Below are 24,417 nucleotides of genomic sequence, written 5' to 3'. Positions count from 1 at the left end.
AAACACAAGCCCGTCCCTCAAAACAGCCATCCAACAACTGCAGTTGCATGACGCGTGGGAAAAGCTGTTGCCCGCGTGACCCCGGTTTCACGTACGTCAATCGGAACGCACAATCCCGACTTGACCGCATGTACGTTAGCACTAGCCTACGAAATAACCTACAGTCTGCATACACGCACGTCTGTTTAGCTTTACCGATCACAAGGCGTTGACGGTAAGACTCTGTCTCTTCCCACTCAGGACATGAGCCTGGGCGCGGCTTTGGGCCCTACGGCCCCATCTTCTAACAGAAGAAAACGTTGCCGAGTTCCCAAAATGTTGGCCACCATAAACCGTCTAAGAGGTGAAATGCTGGCTCTGCAGAGAAATTTTTCCCATGCGTCTATGCGTATCAACGAGACGCACCTTGCAGGAAAACCCTTGTCGATATTCCAGCTGGGGGAAAGACGACGTAAAAAAACAATCATCGCGCAGCTGCAAACGGCTGAAAACGAGATTGCAGATCATCCAGAAGCAATAGAAACCAATTTGTTTGCTTTTTTCTCGAATCTATATTCGGAAGAAGCAACAAACAACAACGAGGACGGGTTTGTTTGTGAGAGGGTTATCCCACCGGACGATCCACTGAATGAAGCATGCACAGAGGAGATCACGACAGCAGAGATTTTGTCTGCGATCAGAGCGAGCGCACCGAAACGATCCCCCGGTAGCGATGGGATTCCACGAGAGTTTTACCTTCGAATGTTCAACGTCATCCACCAGAGTTGAACTTGCTTCTTAATGAAGCACTCACCGGCAATCTGCCCAATGCCTTCGTGGAGGGCATCATCGTGCTGGTTAAAAGAAAGGTGGAGACAACACGGCACGGAGCGTACTGGCCCATAACGCTGCCTCAACAGCGACTACAAATTACTCTCTCGCATCCTGAAGAACAGGATGGAATGCGTCATGCGGGCCCACTGTGTTTTGAGTGACGGACAAAATGTTCTAACTCAGAGCGCAATATTTTCCAGGCCACTCGCGCTGAAAGGCCGAATGGCCAGTCTCCACCATCACCGTCGCGCCGGTGAACTAATCAGCTTCGATCTGTAGAAAGCCTTCGATCTGGTGCGTCACTCGTTTCTCTTCGCAATCATGCGGTCCCTCGGGATCAACGAGGAACTCATCGCTCTTCTCACACGCATCGCAAGTCGGTCCACTTCCTGGCTATTTAGAATGGACGCCTCTCTCGTTCGTTTGAAATTACTCGTTCGGTGCGCCAAGGGGACCCATTGTCAATGCACTTTTCGTCATCTATCTCCATCCTCTGGTATGCAGGCTCGAGCAGAGTGTGTGGGATGATCTTCTCGTTGCCTACGCCGACGACATCAGCGTTATCGTGACGTCACCGTGGCAAATCGAGGCAATGAGGGGAAGTGTTTCGTCGTTTTGGACTTGCCGCCGGTGCGAAATTAAATTTGCGCAAAAACCATTGCGGCGGATGTGGGGTTTTCGAAGGAAATCAAACTAACACCCAGTGGCTACAAACAGCAAATGTCGTCAAAATACTGGATGTCTGCTTCACAAACTCGATACGACTAATGACAACGATCAATTGGAATGCATTGGTTGGAAAGTTTGCGCAGAAAATGTGGCTGCAGTACTTGCGCATGCTGGCACCAAAAGGTGATAACGCTAAATACATTCGGCACATCGAAACTGTGGTACCTTTCGTCTGTGCTGCCTCCGTTTGGTTTCCACACGGCGAAGATCACAGCAACTATGGGGACGTTCGTACGGCGAGGAATACCAACCCGCGTTTCTTTTATACAGATGGTGGCTTGAATTTGCATACACTGGCGCTGAAAGGTCGCAGTTTAGCCACCAATAGGCATCATCTGGCGAGATCGATTCCATTCCCTATTATAAATCCTTCCTACTCCACGCAAATCCCCGCCCTGTTACCATAGATAATCCCGACATAAAATCAATCCTGCAAACATTTCCCAAATTCCAATCCAAATCCGACAAAAACCCTCCGCCGATCAAATCCACCAGCACTTTGTCCACCAAACGGAGTTACCAAAGGTGGAAACGAAACAGTCCAGAAGTTGACTGGCCACGCGCGTGGCGTAACATTGCAATGAAGGAGCTGTCGTCTGCGCAGCGATCGCAACTTTCTGCTGGTAAATGGTAAAATCGAACACCGAAGATTGCTGCACGTAATGCAACGAGTAGAGGGACGAAAAATGCCAACACTGCGGCATACAAGCAACGGAAACTCTCCGCTCGTGTCGAACCGGCTTGGACGGTTTTTCAGCAGAAGCTCACGGAAGTCATGGACGGATGGAGACGGCTGTCATTTGAAGATCTTGTGAAACCTGTTCTTCCAGGCATACGGAAAACTACACGAGTGAAAATACTAAAATATTTCATTAACTACATCCGCTTTGTTAATAGCTGTAACAATAGAATCGATGTTGATGCTTTAGTTTTTCACTTAGAATTAGATTTTTGAATTGCTTCCAAAACGAAATTTTGTAAAATACTAATATCAATCTGACAAATAAACTGAATTTTAAACCACAAAAAAAAAAAATATGTGCGGCAGCGTAACCAGCAGCACTTGCTTTTAAAAGATATGGAATGGAAACTATTGAAATGTAATTCAAACCTGCTTAAATCGCCTTACCACGCCCTATGTCCTCGGAAGCTGGGAAGGGTTGACTTCGCGCCTGCTTCCATCTGCACGACTGGTATCAAGAATGATGATGCTGCGTGCACCCCAAATTGACCTTTCTGCGATAGGGCCTATTCGCCAGCACACAGAGGGACTTGCCGACGCGGTGCCTACGCCTGCCCCAGCCTTGACGAGGACCCTTTCCGTCCTCGGGCTCGGAACCCGCCCGGTTGACCGACGCCGCGAAAGCGACGATACCATGTTGTTCTTCGCACGGCCACTTGTTCGATAAAAGGATCGAGTTCGACCACAGAGCATGACCACCGGTAAAACCCATGAAGCCGACTCCGATCCCTTGGACCAGTTAGTAAAAAAGTTAGTAATGGTCCATTGCTTGTCCCATTGCTTGTGCCCCGGTTCCAGGCACTTGAAGCAAACTTCGGGTTGCTCGTATATGCCCACACGGCATACCGACCATCCCACCTTGACGCTCCCTAACTTGACTACCTTGGAGGCGTCCGCTGCAGATAGCCGAATCAATGCTACCTGCGTCCCTGCCGGACCTTTCCGTAGCCGAACGGCTGCAGTGGGCGTCTCCACTTTACACTGTCGCTGCAGTGCCGTGACGAGCACATCGACTTCGGTGATCTCGTCCAGGCCTTTAACCCTTAGGTTCACTTCCGTCGTGAGTGCCCTAACCTTGATTGTCTCGCCTAGGACTTCATCCGCCAACTTCTTGTAGGCAGCGCCCTTTTGCGAGACGCCCCGCTTCAGCTCGAGGATCATCTCGCCCATCCGGGTACGTCTCCAGCTTGGCGTCCAGCATCGACTTTCGAAGTTTCTGCAAGCTCCTCTTGAGGTCCTTACTGATATTATGCTTCGATGACGCAAAGTCGATGATGGCGTCCAGCTGTTCCGTCGCCACCTCGAAGGCCGAAAGCCCATCGCGTTTGCGGTTCATCGCCTCCACAAGCCATGGGCCGTCAATAACCCCTACCGGCGTTTATTTAGCCGAGATGAAGGTTAAGCAACCCACGCTGGCGCTGCGCACTGAGCTGCCGACTATTGCCTCTGGCCTCCTAGGCGGAGACCTGAACAACCCACCTTTTGCGAAGGGGTTGTCGCCTACACTACTACCACTAATTGAAGATTTGACTTGGTTTTCCATTATGGTCCCACGAGTTGCTCGGGGCGAGAGGTCCACCACGCCAGAGCCCAGCATGACGCGGTAAGGGACAATTACTGTGGAGGGTGCCCAGGTACCCCACAGGCTCCGTTAAAGGCCTAGCTGATTATTTCACCCCCCTGGCCATTAGAGTGGCCCAGCCTAGTATGGGGAGAAAAAAAAGTCTTTGGATTCTACGGGGCACTCCCCAGGATTTTGCCTTTGGGTAAGAAAATCATTCTCTGAAAATTTCAGCCTGATCGGTTATTGCATAAGCTGGCGCAATTGGTTTAAAGTTAATATGGGGGTTTCAGCCGAAATATATGGGAAAATACACCTCTGCTACTATTTCGTACAGGAAATTGGATGGAAGAGCCCGATTGAGCCCAGATTTGCAGGAAATTAAGTTAACTTTCCCATGAACAATTCGACATAAAATTCTACTATGATTAAATAAACTTTAAATTAGTTTTTAGCTGATTTATTTGGAGTTTGGTTGAGCACTTTGAAATTCATTAATTGCTTTGTAAACAAGCGCATGTAATCGAAGGTAGCTGCGATAAATAGTAACAGATATCCCATATATTTCGGCTGAAACACCCATATTAACTTCAAATCATTTGCGCCAGCTTATGCAATAACCGATCAGGCTGAAATTTTCAGAGAATGATTTTCTTACCCAAAGGCAAAATCCTGGGGGGTGCCCCGTAGAATCGGACGACTTTTTGTATCCTGGGCCAGTCTGCTGGCCATGCATCCCCTCGGCACGGGTCGCTTAACGCCTTGGGATTAGGGGTTAGGGACGATGGTCCCGTTAATCGCACCCACTCACTCTAGCTGACTTTTTGCGCACACAAACTCACAGACATCACCTCAATTCGTCTAGCTAAGTCGAATGGTAAATAACACTATGGGTCTACAGACCTTATATAAAAAGTTTTATTTAGACAAAACTAGAAAAAATGCATACGTAATAAGTGTATGACCCCTTGAGGTGCGGCGTATTGCCCAGGCACTTGTTGAAATCCATTTTTTTACGACTTTTCACAAAAGCTTTATTACGTGTTCTCAGTAATATTTTTAAATGACTACCCAAAGGCAATGCATTTGCGAAGCAAACACAAAGTTTGCATAAATTGCGTTGAAAAGTAAAAAGTTACCAAGGAGGGGGGCATATTATACCGTCTTACCCTAGACAATGTGTTGATTATATACAAATAGTTCATAGGCCACCTTACGAAACGGTATTTCACATAAGGGTCGATTTACACACTAATTTACATACAAACTTGAAATGACGTGTGCACAATCTAATTACATTCAAATTCATTAAGAATTTAGGAGAATTATTTAAATAGCAAATGCAATCGTTTAAGCATCTAAAAATTCAAAATTTGAATCACTCTAGTAAGCATACATACGATAGATGCCCACTGCGGAACGTTAAAATCGCCAGAATGCAGAATGAGCAAGATTGCTGCAACACCGCACGAGGACACACTATAGATCTCCGCGCCTGCTACCAAAAGTTTTATTTTAGAATGAAATAATTGCCGTTCGGTACAAATTTGTTGTACGAGAAATGTTTTTTTTTTGTTTTTCTTGTTAATATCTAACGTGACATACATTCCTATTAATTGCTGTTTTAGTTGAGTAATGAACCCAAATATTATTTAAAATAGGAGTTTCCAAACTATTTTATGGATTTATGGTTGCGCGTTATGAAAAAAAACAAGTGTTATCTACGGATAGTATTTAATTTTTCCATTGATCATTTATTAGTGTTTATATGCAAAAATATGTTCTGTCAATCAGGAAAATCTCTGATTAAAATAACAACCAAACACGCATTTTTTCTCCAAACAAATGGCCAAATCTAACCATGCGTCGAAGTAGGGCTATTTTTTACCACGGGTAAAATAATCATCTAATTGTAATAATGTTTGCCAACAGTCAAACGAATCGGTGAATTAGCTAGCAGCTTTAGTTTGACATTTATGCATTTTTTATCAAACATTATATAATGCCTGAAGGGACGAAGAATAAATCAACTTAGGCCCATATTCAAGTGTTGTCACACTTTCTTTCCTTTCCTTAAACTCCAATAAGAACACATCAAATAGTAAATGTTGATATTAAATTAAAAAGGACTTATGAATTTTAATATACCATATGGAAAATATGCTATGAAGTATTAGATTAACTCATATTTCGTAGTACGGATCTAACGCACCTGTACAATAAGAATCTTGAAAGTAAACGAAACAGGTGTATTAGTCCTTTACTGTTTGTATGATGTTCCTACTGAAAATAAATCAATTGAAATATTTCTAAATGTATTGCTCTATTACATTCGGTCTTGAATCTTAATTCTTATTTTTCAATAATATGTGTTAAAAGCGTAAGATAGAAGCACCGTTGAGACGAAAATGTACTCAATAAGTATTGCGTAAATATTAAAAATTATTTGCAGATTGAGAATCTCTGAAAAAATCCTTTCTATCAATTATTGAATAAATTACAATCGATGCTTACGCCAGCTCAAAAATCATGCTTTCTATTTTATTGCATAAACCACCACCAACTTATAGGGAGTGATGAATTTGTAATCACTCTCGTCTCCGCAACAATTTTCGCTGAGGGACATCCTGCGCACAATGCCAATATAATCGTTCAGGAAATCCTCTTGCAAATCCATCGGCATCCGTTCGCTGAATGGATTGACAGCTTGGACAGCTTCTGCAACGAGGAAGATATTTTTCTGTTAGCATTTCAAGTCGCTGCCATTCAATCAGGGAACGTTTCGCATATTATTCGTGACTTACTTTTCAAGCTATCGATCCCTCGTAAACGTAGATTTTGTCCGTTATGTGAATTTTGTACTTGGTGAACCCAACGGAGGACAGCGTTTCCTCGATTTCGCCAGCAGGATTCTCGCAGTACTGATATGGGAGATATGTTTGTCCACGTCCGTCATATATTCACTCCATTTGATCGAGCGCGAAAGTTGGTCATAAATGTTGAAAATTGGATTTCGAGCCAGGAATCCCAGCAAACAGTCGCCGTTTGGGGTTAGAAGGTTATAGATGTTGGAAAAGCGGAACTAAAATGTTAGAAAAATTACGTTAATACATTATAGACACCATGAAGGCTAAAAAACTAAGAAATTTTAGTTAAACAGCAAGAATATTTTGCAATTTTATATTTTAAAATTGTACATATTTGAACCATTAACATTAGCGAACATGTCTATAAACCCGCAGTAATTTCCACTCGTTATTTATTTGAATGACACTATTCTGTAAAACTCAAGCTTTTTCACCTAATGCATCCAGGTTGTAAGATTATTTTCATCAAAAAAACTGCATACATTATGAACGCCCAGCGGCAATTGAACCTTAAAAATAAAATAATAAACTAAAATAAAATGCGCCATGAAGTCTGGTTCACATCCAATAATGAATCGAATTAAACTGATAAATCAATCTGGAAATTCCAAAAAGTTTTCAGATTTAGTATTGCACATGATATGAACTTCATTATAATAAAGTTTTGTCATATAAAACATGTTTGGTTCAACGAAGATAAAGCTTTAAATTACTACACGATTAACTTTTCCCTGCTCCTTAAGAATAAACAACTAACCTTTGACTTCATGTACCCAATGTAGACAATAAAATGAAGTTATATGGATCGAAACAACCCCACTTTTCCAAGAACACTGATATGTCGCCTCCAATATCCAATGTATCAATAAAAAAAATATGTTCTCAGTACTGGAATGCACTTTTCTAGCGAATCGAACCATTTGCTCTGATATGTCTGTTCCAAGAACACGAGCCAGCTTCTATGGCACGATCGGCATCACAAAATCAATCAACACATCACCACTCCCGCAGCCAATGTCCAGCAATGATACTTCGCTGGTCTCTTTCCAACGCAGAAGATGGCCATGCTCGTCCAAAATTTCTCTTTGCATCTCGCCGTTGGACACCGTTGAAGCGCGATGATAAAGTTTCGGTTTGTTCATTTCACTTTCACTTGAATTCGTTTTTGGAAGCGCTTTCCCGGCATGGCTTTATGGCGATGCGCCAAACCAGAACAATCTGAGGTTTCTGACCTAAGCTACTCGAACCGAGCGTACCTTTATAAGATCGGACGCATTCTAATGATCCATCAGGTCCAGTGCGATGCTAAGATGCTTAAACATGACGCCTGAATGCAGCGTTCCATTCATTCAAACATATTCAAATGCCGAAGGCGTTTGGCTGCAGAAGATGAAATAGAGATACGCTTCAAAGTTCCATGTGACGTGGAAACAAAGGTATGACAATTTTGTTCGAACTGTTTTAATTGACACATCCGGTTTTTGAGAGTTCAAAGGTTAAAGCGAAAAAATAACGTAAATACGTAAACACATTTCTTATTTCCTTTGAATATTATACGAGTTTTAAAGCGACATTTATTATATACCCATCCTAATGGATACTTCAACATGGCCTCTTCCGGGGATAGAACGCAGTTGTTGAGGGCACTTGAATCGAAAATTATATTGGAGTTCACCGACTTCCCTGGGCATAGAAATATATCGTACACACCTACACAATTTTAAATTTATTTGTAGCAATTTTGTAAGTTGTTCTGGGAGTTCTCCGAAAGTGACATGGGCCACAGGATGTATATGGCCAAATCCGGGCCGTTTTCAAGCAAATGGGTAGTTCTCTGTGTATTACTTACAGATTTTGATTTGCAGGCAGCATTGGTCGGCCAATTAGGTTCTAAGTTTCTGAGGAAAGCGTATCACATGATGAAAGTAAACGTTGACAAGTAGAAATATTCAGGTTGAAAAAACTCGAAACATCTTTAGTACCTGGACCGATCTGATGATTTTTGTGCAAGGACAAAAACTAGAAGAATTTCTACATCGGATGGCCCATCGGATTTTAAGGAAAGTTATTCTCTTTTGAATTTTGACAGAGTTTTGCATTACTCAACTTTGTGTCTAACCTCTGTAACTCTGTAAGATCACAACACATCTATGTATGCAACATGTTATAAATAATAAAAATAAATTATAAGTGGCAACTTCAACTTTTGAACGAAACATTATGCTAAAGTGTAAAAACTTATGTAAATTGCATTTTAAATAGCAAGGGCTACTAATTTGTTGTAGGTTAAAATTGAGTTGACTCCAGAAAAAAAAGCTTGATTTTCAAGCTTTTCGGCAATATGTTAGTTTTGTTTGTACGATATTTATCCGAAATGTAGAATTCACAGGAAATTATTAATTTTTTGAACTTTTCATACAATTTGTATGGAGAGCAAACAAAATTGAAAAACTTTGGTACACATTTTTTCTCAAACTTTTTGTCACTTTCTACACTCCTTTGCGTTTGACCTCCTCATTTGTAAGCACTCTCTGATGCAAAAGGGCATGAAAGCTATAGAGCCATTCTAATACGAATCTAGTAGAGCACTTTCAATACGAAGGAAGATAGGAAAGAAAATGCGGGTTTTGGTTTATCCTTCAAGTTGCAGGCATTTGGTTGATTTGAAGCGATGAAATAAATTATCAAATTATCAGGAACCCCTACATTACTACATGAAGAGCACCATCTGAATTCAACACAATAGACATAAGTTTAAAAAAACTAAGTTCACTTCTATAATAATACTCTTTGCCTTCATGAGACCTTTCATTCCTTCCACTAAAAAAAGTCAATCCCCATGTCAATTTATTACGACGCTGCATTGACGACCGATACAGATTAATCAAAGCTTCGCAAATTATGTTCACTCACGAAATACTTATAGCGCTAGCGAAATCCTAAGTAAATGTTCTCGGAAGCAACTTCAGTGCTCGCAAGTGTAAGCTCAACCGATTAAAATGTTAGGCGGAGGGGGTGGCAATGTGTCCTAGAAGACTTGCTTCAAAGTCTTAGTTGTAACGATTTTATTGGTCACCTCATGCAACAGCATAAATAAACATAGCTAGCTAGTGATATTTTAAAATTGTAGAAAATGTCAACCATCCGTAATTTAAAAAAAATGAATGGGTCTGTGTTCGTATCCGCATTAAATGAAAATGCCTGAATAGATTTTCTTCATTCTTTCAGCAAATATGTTCGATATAATCTCCGACGGGTTTAAAGGATAATTTTTCATGTTAAAATTATTACTAAAATTAATAAACCGCGGGAAACTAATATTGTTGACGCCCAATCTGGTTCTCACCTGAGATCAATATTTATGCTCCTACAAGAATTCTACGCCAGCGGAATTTCCCTCCACCTTGAAACGCGAAACGTTGAATATGGTCAGCATGATCCTATTAGATTTATGTGTAGTATTTTCAATGACGTTTTTGAACTGTTTGATTTCTAACTTAACCACGCGGACCTTTTCAAGAACGACTCTCATTAAGACAATAAGGCCGATACAAATATTAAATTTATTATATGTCCGACAGCTCTGGAAACACGTCAGAGGGGGGAATAAAAAAATAACAAGGAAACAAAACAAAAATCCAAATGGGAATAATTACATGAAAAATTGGAATTTTAATGGATGATAGCAAAGAATCGTTTAGAGAAAGCCAAGAATATGAATATTTGTAATTTATTTATCCAGTAAGGAACTTATTTCCGTAGAAATTTTAGTTTTAGGAAAGATTTTGCTGATGGACTCCTAAACTGTTGAATCCATAACACCAAAAATTTTTAATGTAACGGCTAGAACTATATTCTTTTTGTTCAAGTTAAGGATGAAGCTCAAATTGAAGTTGTACTGGGGCAATAGTCAGGTGTGTACTTTTTGAAATCAGAGATGCGTTGTCTGAAGCATGGATTTTTTATGAAGGTTCGATTGTAAGACTCCCCGGACTATACTGAATAGGATAGGTGAAGTTTGAAGTAGAATCGGTGAAGCACGTCACAAATAGAAGCTCAGTCATATCATGCTCACGTTCCCAAAATCATTGAAATGCCATGCTACTTGTTAGTGGCATATAGGGGAACTGTTCCATTTTCCATCTCATTGAACATATATTCATCTCATCGCAAAACAAAGAAATACAGTACCAAACTCGTTTCAATCGAATCAAACAGATTCTTCAAAACAAGTTCTAAAATAAATCTCTATTACTTAGCTAATCAAAGTTACACAATCCATAGGCTATACGGAACTATGGTTTCTTTCTCAGCACCCATGTTCATGTGGCATTCATTAAGTGGAATCCAATTCTCACATATCAATTCTTGTATTCTAAGCACCTTTATGTATTATAGGGCCAACATTAAGGATCTTCATCCCTTGGCTTGGAGCCCAAGTATAATCTCCCATCGCCTTTGCATATTTCCCTCTGTTAGGTTTTTGCCGCCAGGCGATTCTTGGTCTGCCTCTGCTGCGATGTCCTGGGTTGATTTCAAATTTTGTAATGATTGCAAATTTTGTCTCTGCTCTTACGTTTTGTTAGTTCGTTGCCAGCCTACGCCCATTCACACTGTGAAGTTGCCGTTGATATAGGGTTGTCGATGGGGCCCAGTATTCCGGGATCCAGCTGTAAGCCCACCAGGCCCATGCTGTAAAAACATAGACATCGGGTGATGAATACTTGCTAATCTATGTGGATCTCTGCCAATACGCACCAAGTCTCACTGGTGTATAAACATCACAGATTTCATGTTTGAGTTGAGTATTCGAGGTTTGGCACATTGCCTGGACAAATTGGATCTCCATGTTCTATGATGATCTCGGTCGGCCGTCCGACGTTGGCTATTGGTTTGTGGTTTCTGACCTTCTCCACTGTTTGCCCGGCTACCGTGGAATTGGGAGTTTGATGAGTGGCGAGCATACGACCAGGTCATTCAGTCTACTCTACTTGGTAGAGCGCTGTGGCGTTAGTAGATCAGCATCATCATCTCATTCGATTGCTCTATGGATGTAGACTGCTAGAGAGGTCCATGATTTCGTCGACTACGATGGGAAAGGAAAGTAAACACACATGCACCCTTGCCTCACTTCACTCACTTACGATTCCGTGGTCAATCAGTACCATAAATGGAGGACTCTCGAAATTAAATGGCCTGTTACAGCACAGCGATGCAAAGCGTGACAGGAATTGTTCTTACATGATCGTACGAGGCGGAATCCTGCCTGCTGCCGTCGAAGAATTGTCAAGCTTTCCCTATATATCTGAATTCAGGAGAGGTTGTCAAAACATGAAGAAGTTGTTGTAAGTTGTCGAGCCAACGATTCAGCTGATCAGCTAGATCGATCAGTGACTGACATGTCGTGTCTTTATCTATCATCCACGGATTTGTCCTTGCTCCATTCAGGCGTCGTGAAATATCGAAGGCGAAATGAATATCGCCGGTTATTGCGAGTTTCCTACCATCGTCGGCCGGGGAGTCCTCCTGCACCCGCTTCTCATGTCTGTAGGCAGCAGCATTTGACTTATTTCTCAGACCCGCTTTTAGTTGGCAGTAGTATTTAGCTCCTCTGGAAATGGATCAGCTGAAAACGGAGACGATGCCTTCTTGAATCCGTAATAAACGCAGCGCTGACATCACTTTTGACTATCATCTTCTAATTGGCGGCAACGCATTGCTCGGATTCAGCGGTGTCAGGAGAGGCTCGGTCGACGAATCAAAATAGACCGTCCAGAAGATCCAGCTGTGAAGATATCGTTCATTGAGGATCTTAGAACTAGGGCAGTGGATGGTCTAGAAGGTGGCAGCGTAGAAGATAAGTGGGCAGTAAAGAATGCTTTTATCGAAATCGGCGAGAAAAACTTGGGTGAGCTGCTCACTCAGCGAAAAGAATGGATTACAGATGTAACCCGACGGAAGATTGAGGAGCGTAGAGAAGCTAAAACGGTGAGTAGAGAAAGTGAAGAATCAGAGAAGTGGAGTCCGTCAACGGTATGTATTCCTGTAAGTGGGAGTCGGGCAATCAAGGCAGACAGGATAGGCAGGCATAGGTGGGACTTCCTGGCTGATGAAGAAAGAATGGATGCAGCGACTGGAGGTTATTGCCTCAATTGCTCCTTTGACTTGGACAACTGAAGTGTTGGTTCGAGAACTGAACAGTGTCTCAAGTCTCAGCCAGTTTCTTAATAAACCACCAAGTATTGGCTAATGATCACAAAAGCAGTATTAAAGCCTGTCCACGTTAAATTTCTTGACACTTAGGTACTCGTCCAATTGATTTGTCGCCATTTTTATCAATTTGGGCGTGTTCAAAACATCTGAAACCAGCACATAAAGCAGAGACAGATTCAGTTGACATGTGAATTGATCGTGGTTTGTGAAAATTTTCAAAATTGCCATATTTGGACATGGGTGTCTGAAATTCAACGTGGACAGGCTTTAGTATCTGCGACTCCCGTTTATGCTGAGTGAGCCTCAAAGGGCTGACTGATTGTTTTTCATGGCGGGCGTCTCTCACCATCAAAGTCAGCAGGACTAGGTGGTTGAGTGTCAACGGGAACCGCTCAAAACTTGCAGTAGCCGGACGATCGGAGGATTTAATATCTTGACAATCTGATATCAGCAGATAGCGAAATTGGGATCGACATGGAACCCCGACCTGGGGATAACTTTGTGCAATATCGAAATATTTGAAACCATACCAGATTGATCCACTAACCAAAGTTTGAGTGTACCACTTGATCTTGGAAACGTTTTATGTATATAGGCAAAGATAACGCAGATGATGTTTACAATTCGGACGACCCTTCAGCTGAATAGCGTGTGCCGAACAACATAAAAGCCATCAAATACTGATAGCAATATGTAGATGTTCGAGAACATAGATGGAAATGGGTAGGCCACATATTGCAGAGAGCTTAGATGGAATATGTAAGCAAGAGTCCGCTTAATACGCTTGACCTGATAGGATATAGAATATTTATGCTGATAGATATATATGCTGTTGTTTTCATTTGAAATACTCTTGGTGACTGATGTATGGTCTATAAATGACATACTTCGTACCAAGATAAAAACAATGATGCATATGCTCAAAAAATTTAAAAAAAATTAAAACTGCCAAAAATTTTTTTTGCCCCTCAATACTTTTTTTGAAAGTTGAAGGGGGCGGGGTGACATAAAATAAATTTAATATTTGCATCGGCCTAACTATATTTTCTAGACAAAAAATTCTTAAAGGCATTTCTTTATATGTTGTATGTTTTAGTTAGTTAGTTAGTTAAGTTAGTGTATTAAGCTCCTAAATGTTCATATTAAGACCACCAAAGTGTCAGATGAATGTAAACAAAGAACAAAACAAACAAACAAAAATTCTTGTTTGGGAGTTTTGCATCAGGTAGTTAATAACGCCCATTCTCACCTACTAAGGCGTAAGATAACGTCTGCCGATAATCCATAGTTTTTAATCTTGATTTATGACTTGTGAGGGAAGTCAGACATTCACTTTTTTAAAAAGGCGTACTATTTTGATACGCATAGTGAAATTTGCAATTTCAAGTGTTTTTATGAGATACGTGGTAAAAGATTCGGCTGCCGGTGGGACTTGAACCCATGCACACTATTCCATTAAGTACACGGACGTATTACCAATTATACAACAGCTGCCCTTGCGAGAAGTTGTTCCACAAGGTAGAGGGAAGAGGGGTGAGATATTGCCAAAGCAAATTCGATGGATACGGGGAATTGACTGGTATCCCGTCGTTATTAGCTGGTTATGGAACAATTGGCCATTCAACCTCCAATTGTTAGATGTTTCATCCGAATGTGGAAAATTTTGGTTATTCCAACCTTCCTATCGATTGTTTCAACACTTTTTTCTTCTGACCTTGTAACTATTTAATCGTACCTAAGGATAAACCTTTCGGAAAAGGAGAAGAAGAAGATTGATTTATTGTGTGGATACCATTCGGTTAAAATTTGATAAAACAATATCTCAAGAACTATTTGAGTTACTCTATCTCCATATCAATGGAGTGATCTATAAATATCATTTGCCCAAAATCACACATATGTGTATTTCCAAAGTAGGTGAAATCATGTATATAGTTAGAAGATGTCACTTTAATCAATAATTAGCTTGTTTCTCTTATTAGTTGATTGTTATCGTATACGACACCTGGTGAAAGCAGGTGTTATCTGTCATCCGGTACATCTTGTCTTGATGAGCTACAGCGTTCTTCGATGCATACGCCGAATTTCGGCCACAATGTGGAGTTAATAAACTAAATAATTTGTCGTTGAGCTGCTTTCCTACTGTTCAACGTTACTTCTTGTACCTTTTGTACACTTTGGTTTTTAAACCGTAGGGTAAAGTAGATTGAGGGGGTCAAACGCAAAGGGTAAGAAGTTAGTTTTGAGAGAAAATGGGTGCAAAGTTTTTTTAATTTTTTCGCTTCATACAAATTGTAAGGAAAGTTCGAAAATAACTAGTTTTCTGTGTATTTTCACATTTTAATACACATTGTACAAACTATATCAACATATTGCCACAAAGTTCGAGAATCAAAGCATTTTTTGCTGTAATCAACTCAATTTTGACCGAAATGTGGAAGTGCTTACACCCTTTGCTTTTAGCCCCTCGATTGTATTCATCCTTCACCTTTTGGGTTTGAGCCGTTTACGTACAAATGTACTAGCTCCGTTTGCTCCAACAGGATTTTCTGGATGAACATGATTGTACAGTTGTCCAGCTTTGGAAAATCCATCACTCAACTCCTCTACTATCATCTTGAGAGCATATTTCAATCGCTTCTGGAATGACATTGTCACTTCAGAAGGCAATGGAGTGAAACGTCAAAACCTGAAGGATTACGAAATACACTAGCGCCCTAGTTATGGTAAATGCTTACCATCAATGTATTTCAGATTGATAGTTGAGCTCATGGCACCCAACCGGAGATTGTTAGATTTTTCTAACAATTATGTATAAGAACCAACCAAAACCTGTATGAGATCTCGGAATATGCGAAAATGCTAGATTCTTATACAAATATTGTATGAGACCTCCCAATTTCATGCGGCAAGTTTTTCTTACATTACTTCGCTCTACATTGTTTATATGAGAATCTGATAACAATATCCATATGCCCAGTCTTCTATAGGTTTTGATAGGTTATTATACAGGTAATTATTATAATGCATTAGGGTGCATTAGGTGTTGTTTGCAATATTTTACCTACACATGCGCTATGCTTACTAGGAAATGTCGTACAAATTCAACTGGCCATGTCATATTGCTCAACCATTCGACATCATGCTTATAACGCAAGCAAACATAACGCCAATGAAGCGGCCATGATAGTAACGGCTGCCACTAAAGCAACACTGGCCTATAAATGTTAGCCGCACACACCGGTCCTGATCCAATAAAAAATACCGACTGTTTAATGCGATAAAATTCACTTGCAGTTGGCAGTAGCAATAAAAAGCGTATACGACATCTTTCCGAGCACCAAGGGAAGATCTACAAAGCACGTTACGCAAAAAATGGATGGACCCCAAGTTTCTCATCGTTGAGAGGCAATACCAGCGTTGCTATCAGTTGTATTCAACTGAGCACCCTTTTTTTCTATTTTTACTATGGATAGTTGATATAGTTTGGAATCGATAAATCATATAGTCAACCATACCAAGAATTACGTAATTTTTTGGAAGTATAAGGGTGTTTTAGAGAAAGTAATGATAAGGAACGAAGCATAAACTAAAAAAGATTATCTCATGCGCTTAGGTTTGCAGAGGTTGTATCGTTGTATTATGGTGATGAAATTTCGATTTTAGTACCACTGAATCGACGACATCTCTTGCAAAAAGTACGTAAATTAGTTACTTTTTCTGAATTCATGCGTAGTCACCGTGATTTTATATTTGAATCGCTCCAAGCAGTGTTCCATTTACGCCCATACCACCGCCGGGCCGACAGAATCGCAGCAGTGAAGCGATAGAATCGCGTCACAATAGACGCATCGCGTGTGTTTGGGGTAACGAATGTTGTGGCTTTGATGTTAAGGAGTTGCAACATCGTCTAACTTATGCAATTTGTTGCGCGAAATATATGCAACACAATGATTCCTGAGGGGCGCAAGTATGCACAGCTTAAGCTTATTTGTATCCTTCGACATAAAAAAATGAATGAACTAAACATAGTTACTTTATCGGCTGTTGACTCTGCACCTGCATTTCCTTAGAAGGTTATTTATTCCTGCTTGACAAAAAGAAAACATGTTGATAACACCCAGTCGCTAGTCGTACGAACATCCACTTTTCTAGTGCAGTATTGCATTGCAAGTCATAGTGTTCACTTCTGCATGTTGCGTTTGGTCGAATCGCACACCTTTTATCAGTGCGGGAAAAGCGTCTGACCGTGTTATCGGTTCATCGCCATCAACAGCTGTGGTAGTTTTCCGCTTACATTGGACACAGTTTCAGTTACACGCCGACCGATTGGATGCTGTGTAAGCAAATTTACTCTCTATTGTTTGAACAATAATGTGAATTCAAAGCTTATTTTTGTGGAAAGGCTATAATTTGACAATCAATATTTTTATCTTTCAGATGGCGGCCGGAGATCCAAAATGGCAGAAGGATGCGTCCGACCAGAACTTTGATTACATGTTCCGCTTAATCATCATCGGTAATTCCAGTGTGGGTAAAACGTAGCTTTTCTGTTCCGATACGCTGATGATTCGTTTACGTCTGCCTTTCGTTTCTACGGTGGAATTGATTTCATGGGTGGAAACCGTATTTAGGCACGATAAAAGAGTTAAAACTACAAATTTGGGTGAGTTACCACAGCGCAATGGGGAGTTTTAGTAATGTTTGAACAAATGTTTTAAAAACACTTATCTTAATTTAGGATACTGCCGGCCAGGAACGATACCGCACAATTACCACTGCATACTATCATTTGAGGAGCCATGGATTGGCCCAATGTACAAAGGATATTTACGAACGAGGAAAGTTTAAATTCCGTTCAAGATTGGTAAGATGATATTACTGTGAAGGTTTCGGAGTCATAAACAATTGACTGCATTCATCTGCAGCATCAACACTTCATGGGTGAATTGAAGAGATGCAGCACTTAGAGTGATTAAAATTTCTGGCTCTTTTTCTGCCCTTGAACGATGGGGTATTTGTTGTTTTATTAATCCTCTCAAATTTTTGTGAAGCATTAATTTGGATGTAAAAACAGACTCAGTATTTAAGTTTTGTAGCGAAAATTACTATGAAAACAGTCACTTTTGTGGAAAATCGTTTCGCAAATAGTTGCTCATTAACCTCTAAAAATATATGACTACGTTGACACCATAGAAAATATAGCAATGCAACTGATCGTCTTTGTTGAGAAACGATTCTATGATTGTAAGATAAGTTATTGAGTGAAATAGTGATTCGTGGTCATAATTCTAATTTAACACGCAAAAGAATAACATCAATATTAATAATCCGGGTATTTTAGTTGTCGTTATAAAGCTTACGGCAACAGTCAGAGTCGCTTCGCAGCAACAACCTGTCCTCTCCAGCTTAGCAAGTATTCTAGCTAATAGTCGCATGATTACATTTGAAAAGTTATGAGTCGAAACACGGGAAACGGACTTTACTTTAAGTGGGCGATTTCATAGAAATTTCCATGCAACAACTTCAAACACGGCGTGCTCAGTCTAGTTTACATTCAAAGAAGATAAAAATTTAGGATTAATAAAACAAATAGCAAATGTCATCGAATCACCTTAATGCACACTGGTGATAGAATGATTCTTTCTCCACATGAATCGTTATGAAAGTGTCAAGTTTAATTCAGTTCTATGGCCGACTGATAGATTTATTGCAGCTGTACTTAATTCTCAAAGCAACGATTGAAAGGATCTTCTAGGTGGGATATTGGAAAATGCCTCACAGATCTCATCCTATACTGATTTTAGCGCAAATGTTGAATTCGAATGAAGAAAATAACCAACCACAGTCCAGTCAGATGAATTTGATAATAATTAGGTGATATAATAATGGTTTTTTCCATTTCTAAAAAAAAAATTCCTGTTTCTATGTAGTAATGTAGGTACAAAAAATAGTTCTAGAAATTTAACGACTTGTAAAAGGGCACAGCATCAGGTCAGAATAGATTTATCCAACGAGAGGTCAGAAAGCATCTTTCAAATTTTTAAATGATTGCCATTATACTATTTTCTTAAATTTTGTATTTCATCTTATAAGGTCAAATCAACTCAATCAAATTAATAAGAGAGCAATTCTCTGTGTAATCGAAGATCGATTTATTTTTGTATTTTTTTGATTTCTCTGAAATTTTGCATATACAATCATTGTGATCAAAAAACATAATTTGCGTTAATAGATTTGCCATTACTTGACTCTCTAGCCTAACTTTTTGCTACCAAGGGCCTACAAAAAACACCTTTGAACATTTCCAAAAAAAAAATAACTTGAAAACAAGTACGGTCGTTTTGGTATCTTCGGCAATGTTTTAGGTGTAATCATTAAAGCTAAGTGTGAAAAAAAATATACACCAGAATAAAATTGTTTAAATTGAAAGTAAAAACCTGAAAAATCGATTTAAAAAAAGAATTTTTCTATATTTTTTTATATTTTGATTATGTTGTAGCAGACAATATATACACTTCTTTTTGAACTATGGGTCAGAATGGAGAAATGATGGACAAAAAAAAAGTTATAATGTTGTCAAACAAGATTTTTTTCTTATCTTTATCTCATCCCTATTTACCGGGTAGGTACCAAAGTTATCACCACCGCCATACCAAAGTTAAAGGAGATCTACTGTGGTATCTCTGCAGCCAGAATCCACACAGAATCTATTTTTAGATTTTTCCATTATTCATTGCTGTTGTCGTTTCGCTGGGTCCATCTCGTCGTGAGTCCATTGTGTTCGTTTTGTCCATGGCGTCGTGTAATCCAAATGACGCCGTTGCATTGTCCGGGTTGCTATTTATCCGGGTAACGCTGGAGTAAATGCCTGAGAAGCAACAAGTTATCAGTCGTCATCAGCAGCCGTGACGGTGAGTGCGTGACTTAACATGGCCACCGCATAGGGCTGCACATCCGGTGGGGACTGATGAGGGTTTTTGCAGGTGGAGGGTCAGGCTAAATCGAACCAACGACCATTCTGCTTGAGGGGCAGGCGAACGAACGCCAACTACGCTACGGGACCCCCCTTGTCAAATAAGTTGGTTTTTCAAAAATTATCGAAATATTTTTTTACGTTTTTATCGACTTGATTTTATAAAATTTCTGCAAAATTTTCAATGGAAAAGGTGCACAGTATTTTTTTCTAAGTGCTACCGTTTTTGAGAAACAGCGGTTGTAAGATAAAACATACCGATTTTTTAAATTTCCAGTAATTTTTAATGTTTTCGATTCTATTCAACCTGAATCACATTTTACTGATCCGTTGATATTTAGTCGACAAAATGGAGTAGTGGTTGGCCATTTTGATGGTATGAAGGAAATGGTGAGAAAAAAATCTTACTTTAGAAAAAAAAAAAATCAACCGAATCCTACAACCTAACTATTATTTTTGGTATATCATTTAGCTGAAAGACTTAATATCAACATTGAAGGTGAATCAGAATGGACAAGTGATAAACAAATATAGGAAATGAATAGAAAAGCAAGCTTCTAGACAACTTGGCTATCCTGGCCATAAATAGAGGAAACGCCTGAGCATTTTTAACTCACCCGCTGGCATCTGCCGTAATATATGAATTGTAGGGTCTAACCTGTTTTGCTTATGCTGCTTGAATTGAGAAATATAGCCAAAAGTTGAAAATTGTAGAGTCCTGACAGTGAATTTGTTTGAAAACTTCATTGATCTAGGATTAATCATAACTACTGAATATATTCCTTTCCATTACATAATAAATCATTAACACTAGATTAAGAAGGGTCGGTTCAACCAATTCCAAATCTACACCAACTAATTTAGTAAATCAGAAAGATTTGAAAACTCAAACCATTATTTTTAAAAACACGTTTATCAATCCTGCAAAAACACGTGATGTGTCCATCTTCAAATGCATTTATTATCACCTCTGAACTATCTGCTTAAGCTTACAGGTGCTTGTCGTTGTCATAAGCATGAACAAATGCAATTTTTGTTAAGGCAATTCTGCTAACTATAACAGAAGAGCGTTTGATTGGAAATAATATCATTTATCATTATACGATATATAAGTTTCGGAGATAACTCTGTCTTTGATTTTGATTTTTTCAGTTCTCAACTTTTGCCCAATCTTGGACCCAATTGTCAGCAAATTGATTTATTACCGTTTTTTGCTATAACATATACAAAAAACTATAGTTGAAAGATTCTTTCCCTAAGATGGTTTACTCTATAAGTTGTTGTATTTCAAAAACAAATTATTTGTTTTTTTATGAAAAGTATTTTTTCACAACCTCATACTCATAAAAATGGCCAAATCCACTGCTCCATCACTAGCATTTCGTCAAATAAGATCGATGAGTCTGCAAAATTTGACTTCTAGGTTGGTAGAAATTGAAAACAATCGAAAACGAATGAAACATTACCATGAAAATCGGTAGGGAAGTTTACTGGATTGGTTTTGGCCACCTTAGTGCCTAATTAGGCCAACCCTGAAAAAATGCATATTTTTCCAAAACTATCGATTATTTTCCGCAGTGAAGAATCGTAAGGCGATATATCTTCTGTCACAGCCATTAAAACCCTCGAAATTGCTTTTATTTTCGAATTTATGCGAGAACTGGCCAAATTAGGAAATTGATTAGATAAAATTAGAAATAGAAATAGAAACGTAAAATAGTATTTCAAATCCATTTTTGAAAACAAACTTATTTAAAAATTATAACTTTTTGTCCATCATTTCTCCATTATTATGCACCCATAGGGTAAAAAGTACATATATACGTCTGCTACAACATTATACTAAAAAATAAAAAATATTGAAAAATTGTTTTTGAGAAAATTGATTTAAGTTTTATTTTCAATGAATGACATTTTTTCACAGTGTATGGGCTACTTTTCACGCAGCCTAAAACATTGTCGAAGACACTCGTAAACGATCGGACAAGCCGTTTCAAATTCAGTGTTCTTTAAAAGTGTTCAAGGTAAGTTTTTGCTAAGGCCCTTGTTAAAAGTTATACTAGAGACATTAAAGTGACAAACCAAAATACGAAAAAAAATAGTTCAGGAATGTAAGGAATACTTTTCCGTTTGTTTATGAAAACTAAGATATAGGGAAAATAAGTTCCGATCTCCATCTTCACTGTACATATATCCACCCTCATCGCTAAACAAAGAAATACGGCACCAAATTCGTTGCTTTCTTTTTGTCAATATGTGCTCACTGCTGAAAAAAATCACAAAAATAATAAACAAACCAAACCTTTCTCAAATTAGCTTTTACTTTTTATTTGCGATGGAAATAGGAGCTTATAGAGATGCAAGTGGCGAACTGTTCTCATACTCCATTGTACTTTTGAGGAGCAATTGTGGAGTATTGTTTACAAGGTTCTAGTACAGAAGTTCCCAGGCGCTGTTGAGTTTACCAAAACTATTGATCTGTATCGAAGAAATCGAAAGTGATTTGATGCCAATTTGTTGTAAGTTGTTTTCTGAAATTGTGTAAAATGGATATATGCAATTTGCATCTACACGTTAAAATGGTTCGGCTTTAGGAGATTCTGAAGTGCCGGACACATAAGCGCCGTTTAAAGAAAAACTTTCTTATTATCCGGATTAGTGTTTTAATTGTATACCATAAACACAAAATATTAGAGATGGCGCGTTCATATCCGAGAACCTGTTAAAATTATCCGGATCTTGAAAGTGAGGAATGATTCAAGCTCACTTTAGAAAGTTCCGGTTCCACCTGATTAGTAAATTATCTAACCTTTTGTAAGAAAATGGCAAATGTAAAAAAGTTTATTGTAGGTCCTACATATGCTTTTTGGAGCGGAGAGGTGACATTATTGTCTGTACAAGTCAGAGTAAGTGTCCTGGAAGTACAATTGTTTCCACCATTAAGCATTCTCCCACATTTTGAACCAAAGATCCGATCCGTATGAAAGATTCGGATCATTGATCATTGATGATGCATATACAAACTACATATGATCATTTGAACACGACAATGTATTTCGATGATGAATTTTGGTGAAAAATTTCACGATTCAGAAAAGTGTCCACAAGGTGCCATGGCATCATGTTGAAATATGACCAAGTTTCTATCACATGAGTAAAGACATCATTTAGAATAGTAATATTTTTCACTATGCTCTAAATTGTGGATATCAAAATAAAGTTAAGTTAGAGGATTTTATTTGACTCTCGCTAAATTTCTTATATCCTCCGAATTGTCCGTTTTGGTTTAAGAGTGTCAAAGTGCCGTCCGAGAGTGTCAAAAGACGTTTTTGGTTTGCTAATTTCTGTGGCATTCTGATCTTTACCAAGAAGAAACATTTGAATTGAAGTAAGTTTAATAAAAAGCGTTATTTGAGCATTAACGAAAATTGCTCTGTCCGAACCTCCGGTGACAGCTACACTCTGAAATAAATTTATACTAAATAGTTTAAAAGTCATTCTAAATGACTATTTGCCTGGTTGACCCCAAGCTCGTATTTGATCCAACAATACCGGGATAGTATAACTTTGATAAATTCGTTATCTAGTATAAATACGCTGTATGACTGTTTAGTTTATTTTGGCTTTGACAATGATTTCCTCATGAGGTTATATAGATTATTGGTTTTTGTTTTTTTTTGTTTTTTCTGCATTAAATTGGGAAATATAAAAGTCCATTTGGCAAAAGTATAGTTTTATTATTTTTATTAAAGACATAGATGCTGATGTTATCGCCTTCGGGGACCATCATCCCAAACATTATCAGAGAGGTATGGAACGAGTGCCTAGTTGATTCGTTGAATTGAAACTTTGGTCGCCTGCGGCTGGCTGTTATCAGAGCGTTTGAGCGGAGGTTTATGGAACGGAGACGAGAGAACGGAGTGAGCTCACGACCTTGGAATAAACTCTGATTTGTTGAATCGCTAAACGCTTAAAGTGGTGTGGAACATGGGTGATTTTAACCGACATGTTTGGCTGTGTTCCTTCTGAGATCTGTAAATAATAATAACGAATTTGTATATAAACAACCTCCAAAAAACAATTATAGTTATTACCAAATATACATTCACATGCCGCACATCTGAACTGGTAGAATGTAAACGTCAGATGATAGCAGGCGCGTTATTATTTCGGATGATCCACAGGAACACTAAGGTACTCTATTCCGCATCGTACATCTGCTGAAATCCCTTAAGTTTGTATGGTTGTATGATCCAGTAACATAATTCCGCAGACGGCAATTTGCTACACACGACCGTTGTTAATCAGTGGCACCTCAAAATGTTCTTCCAATCCGAAAATGCTCCGAACGCGGTAATATGTGGCGCTAAAAAACGCGAATTATCATGTGGCCGAACTCCGGTGTTGTAGTCTAGTCCATGCGGAAGGTTGCTGAAAATACTGAGGGTGCGTGTGCATTTTCTTGAGAACACGGTAGTTAAACAATTATAGGAAAACCATTCCGGTTGATAAGTAT

General features: G+C 39.2%; 2 protein-coding genes across 2 annotated transcripts in view; one reads left to right on the top strand and one right to left on the bottom strand.

The window, feature by feature from the left end:
- LOC134211661 (ras-related protein Rab-3) overlaps nt 1–24,417 on the top strand; it is a 70,752-nt gene that overhangs the window by 5,283 nt on the left and 41,052 nt on the right. The gene's annotated exons all lie outside the window — the stretch shown is intronic.
- LOC134209549 (juvenile hormone acid O-methyltransferase) overlaps nt 5,085–24,417 on the bottom strand; it is a 34,936-nt gene continuing 15,603 nt past the window's right edge. Inside the window, 3 exon segments of the mRNA XM_062685536.1 lie at nt 5,085–6,585; nt 6,677–6,777; nt 6,780–6,927. Coding sequence (XP_062541520.1) covers nt 6,382–6,585; nt 6,677–6,777; nt 6,780–6,927 — 453 coding nt within the window. The 3' untranslated portion in view covers nt 5,085–6,381.

This window comes from Armigeres subalbatus, chromosome 2 (assembly GCF_024139115.2).
Source record: "Armigeres subalbatus isolate Guangzhou_Male chromosome 2, GZ_Asu_2, whole genome shotgun sequence".
Taxonomy (NCBI): domain Eukaryota; kingdom Metazoa; phylum Arthropoda; class Insecta; order Diptera; family Culicidae; genus Armigeres; species Armigeres subalbatus.
This window is presented reverse-complemented; position numbering and strand designations above follow the sequence as displayed.